Source organism: Parus major, unplaced genomic scaffold, assembly GCF_001522545.3.
Source record: "Parus major isolate Abel unplaced genomic scaffold, Parus_major1.1 Scaffold388, whole genome shotgun sequence".
In the NCBI taxonomy this organism is placed as follows: domain Eukaryota; kingdom Metazoa; phylum Chordata; class Aves; order Passeriformes; family Paridae; genus Parus; species Parus major.
In genome coordinates this window covers 63,789-67,002 of record NW_015379305.1, presented here as the reverse complement: position 1 = coordinate 67,002, position 3,214 = coordinate 63,789, and the positions used below count along the sequence as shown (strand labels likewise).

The 3,214-nt window shown below is 64.8% G+C and overlaps 1 protein-coding gene across 1 annotated transcript in view; it reads left to right on the top strand.

The window, feature by feature from the left end:
• The window catches only part of ACTL6B (actin like 6B), a gene marked incomplete at its 5' end in the record, with an annotated part of 3,964 nt that extends 1,680 nt beyond the window's left edge, over positions 1 to 2,284 (top strand). Inside the window, 8 exons of the mRNA XM_033511615.1 lie at positions 238 to 353; positions 673 to 762; positions 842 to 903; positions 984 to 1,098; positions 1,322 to 1,402; positions 1,491 to 1,586; positions 1,957 to 2,043; positions 2,131 to 2,284. Coding sequence (XP_033367506.1) covers positions 238 to 353; positions 673 to 762; positions 842 to 903; positions 984 to 1,098; positions 1,322 to 1,402; positions 1,491 to 1,586; positions 1,957 to 2,043; positions 2,131 to 2,211 — 728 coding nt within the window. The remainder of the gene's footprint in view (positions 1 to 237; positions 354 to 672; positions 763 to 841; positions 904 to 983; positions 1,099 to 1,321; positions 1,403 to 1,490; positions 1,587 to 1,956; positions 2,044 to 2,130) is intronic.
• Between the last annotated feature and the right edge of the window lie 930 nt (positions 2,285 to 3,214).

Below are 3,214 nucleotides of genomic sequence, written 5' to 3'. Positions count from 1 at the left end.
GGGACACACCTGGGACACACCTGGGACACACCTGGGGTGGGGGACGGTCACCCGGGACACAGCCGGGACACAGCCGGGACACACCTGGGACACACCCAGGACACACCCAGGACACACCCAGGACACACCCGGGACAGGTGAAGGCTCACCTGGAAGAAGCGCAAAGGCCACGCTCCACAGCCAGGTGAGCGCACACCTGTCCCAGGTGAGGTGTGGGCGGAGCCTCACCTGGGCCCCGCCCCACAGGCATCGTGAAGTCGCCCCTGGCCGGGGATTTCATCTCCATGCAGTGCCGGGAGCTGTTCCAGGAGCTCAACATCGACATCGTGCCCCCCTACATGATCGCTGCCAAGGTGGGTGTGGCCAGGGGAGGGATTTATCCCTTAATCCCACCCACTTTGGGGTGGGCTCATTCTTTAGCTCCACCCCCTTTTGGACAGCCAAATCTTATTCACCCTGTACATCAGCTCCACCCATTTCAGACCACGCCTATTTTGTGCAGTTCTATTGTTTGGCTCCACCCTTTCATTAACGTCACCCTTGGACCCCTCCCGCTGCCCCAGCCCAGGGGATGCTCCAGCACTTTCCTTTAACCACGCCTCTTTAGCATCATTAATCACAAGCCACGCCCCTTTGGGGCTGACCACGCCCCCGGGACCCCCCCTTTCCCAGGAGCCGGTGAGGGAAGGGGCCCCCCCGAGCTGGAAGAAGAAGGAGAAGCTGCCCCAGGTGTCCAAGTCCTGGCACAACTTCACCTGCAATGTGAGTAGGGGGAGTTTGGGGAGCCACTGAGGGGGGATTCGGGGTTCTGACCCCCTTTTTTGGGGTCCTTTTCCCCCAGGAGGTGATCCAGGACTTCCAGGCCTCCGTGCTGCAGGTCTCGGACTCTCCCTATGACGAGCAGTGAGTGCTGGGACTCTGGGGTGGTCTGGGGAGGAATTTTGGGGTGGGGAAGACCCCAAAATCCACTGTTTTCCCCCCAGGGTGGCAGCGCAGATGCCGACGGTTCACTACGAGATGCCCAACGGGTACAACACTGACTACGGGGCCGAGCGGCTCCGCATCCCTGAGGGGCTCTTTGACCCCTCCAACGTCAAGGTTTGAGGGTCTTAGGGGGATCTCTGAGTGGGCTCAGGGCTTTTGGGGTCCTGGGGGCTTTAGTGGACCCACATCCCCCAAGTTCTGCTCTTTTACTCTTCCAAGGTCAAGGCTTAAGGGTCCCCAGCAGGGTTTTTGGGGTCTTTGGGGGGGTTTGGGGATTCCCAGCGGGCAGAGGGTTCAGGGGGTGTTTTTGGGACCCCCTGATGCCCCCTTTCCTCAGGGTCTCTCGGGGAACACCATGCTGGGCGTGGGACACGTGGTCACCACCAGCATCGGGATGTGTGACATCGACATCCGGCCGGTGCGTCCCGGGGCTGTGGGCTCGGGGGGCTGTGGGGAGCGGCAGGGATGTCCCAAATCCTGCCGCTCCCCTCCCCGTGTCCCCCCAGGGTCTCTACGGCAGCGTCATTGTCACCGGCGGGAACACGCTGCTGCAGGGCTTCACCGACCGCCTGAACCGGGAGCTGGCCCAGAAAACTCCCCCTGTGAGGAACCCCCGAGGTCGGGACGGGGGGTTGGGAGGGGCTGGAGGACACCCCAGATTTACCCCCTGAGGGACCCTCACAATTCGGGAGGGGGAACCGGATGGGAACCCCAAACTGTCCCCGGGAGAGACCCCCAGATTTGGGGATTTGGGGTAAAACCCAGAGCCTAAAAACTCTGAGGGCTAAACCCCTCTGAAGGGCGTTTGGGGCTGGTGGGGGTACCCAGACTGGACCTCTGGGTTTCTCCCAGTTATTGCCAGTCACTCCCAGTTGCCTGTAGCGGATTCCCAGTCACCCTCAGTGGCTCCCAGTTGCCACCAGTGGTTCATAGTTGTTCCCCCAGTGACTCCCAGTGACCCCCCCCCCTCAGAGCATGCGGCTGAAGCTCATCGCCAGCAACAGCACCATGGAGCGGCGCTTCAGCCCCTGGATCGGGGGCTCCATCCTGGCCTCGCTCGTGAGTCTGGGGCTCTGGGGAGAGCCGGGGGCACCTCCCCTCCCGGGACTCCCCAACAACCCTCAGAACGCCCCCAATTCCCCGCAGGGCACCTTCCAGCAGATGTGGATCTCCAAGCAGGAGTACGAGGAGGGCGGGAAGCAGTGCGTGGAGCGCAAGTGTCCCTGAGGGGGCTGCCGGGCCCTGAGGGGAAAAATGGGGGAAAAAAAACATTAAAGCCTGCAAAACCTATGAGAAACCAGCTCTGAGACACCTGTGGGGCTTGGTGCCGGTGTGGATTAAAGGGGGCTGTTCGTGGGTGGGGCTGCGGGACTTTTCCACCGATTTTGGCGTTTTTCGCCTCAAAAAGAAGCGCGGGCAGCGATTCCCCGCGTGCCGGGTCACGTGACCGGGGCGGGTCGTGTCACGAGGGCCGCGGGAGGCGCGTGCCGGGACACTGCGCCGGCGCGAGAGCGCGTGACAGCGAGAGGCGGGAAAGAGGGGCGCGCGCCAGACGCCGCGCTGCTCTCGCGAGACGCGGCGGCGCCGCTGCGCTGTTTCTCGCGAGAGCCGCGCGCGCGCGCCGTGCGTTCCGTTACCGGGCCCGTTGGGCGGGGGGGGGGGGATAGTAGAACCGGTTCGGTGACGTCACGAACGGAACGGTAACGTGAGTACGCGGCCAAGGGACGGAGGAGACACCGGCGCTGGAACGGGAGGGGGTGTGTGGCCAGAAGGCGGTCGCAGTGCGCACGCGCAACCCCCGCACGGACTCCATCTACCGGCAGCCTCTGCGAGCGCGGCGAGGCCCTCGCGCAGAGTGGCCTTTTTCCCGCCTGCTCCGCCTTTCAGCCGCCGACCCTCTCCGTCCCCGCTCCTCGCCCTTCCCTCAGGCCTTCAGCAGGATCCCCCCCACTCCCTCTCCTCCTGCTCCGCCCGCCGTCCTCCCGCGGTCTCGGAGCAGGCGCTCGCCGAGGTCACCCCAAGCTCTTCAGGCCCCCTTTGTCTCCCCGCGCGCCGACTCCCGTTATTGGCCGCCGCGCGCTCCGTGGCCGCTCCTATTGGCGGCTCGGTTCCTCCCCGCCCTGTTCTGTGGGCGTGGCCGTGCTTAGCCCTGCCTCTCGCCTATATAAACCCCGCCGGGCCGGCGCGGCGCTGCCATCGCGGGCGGGAGGCGGCGGGCGCGGAGGCCCCG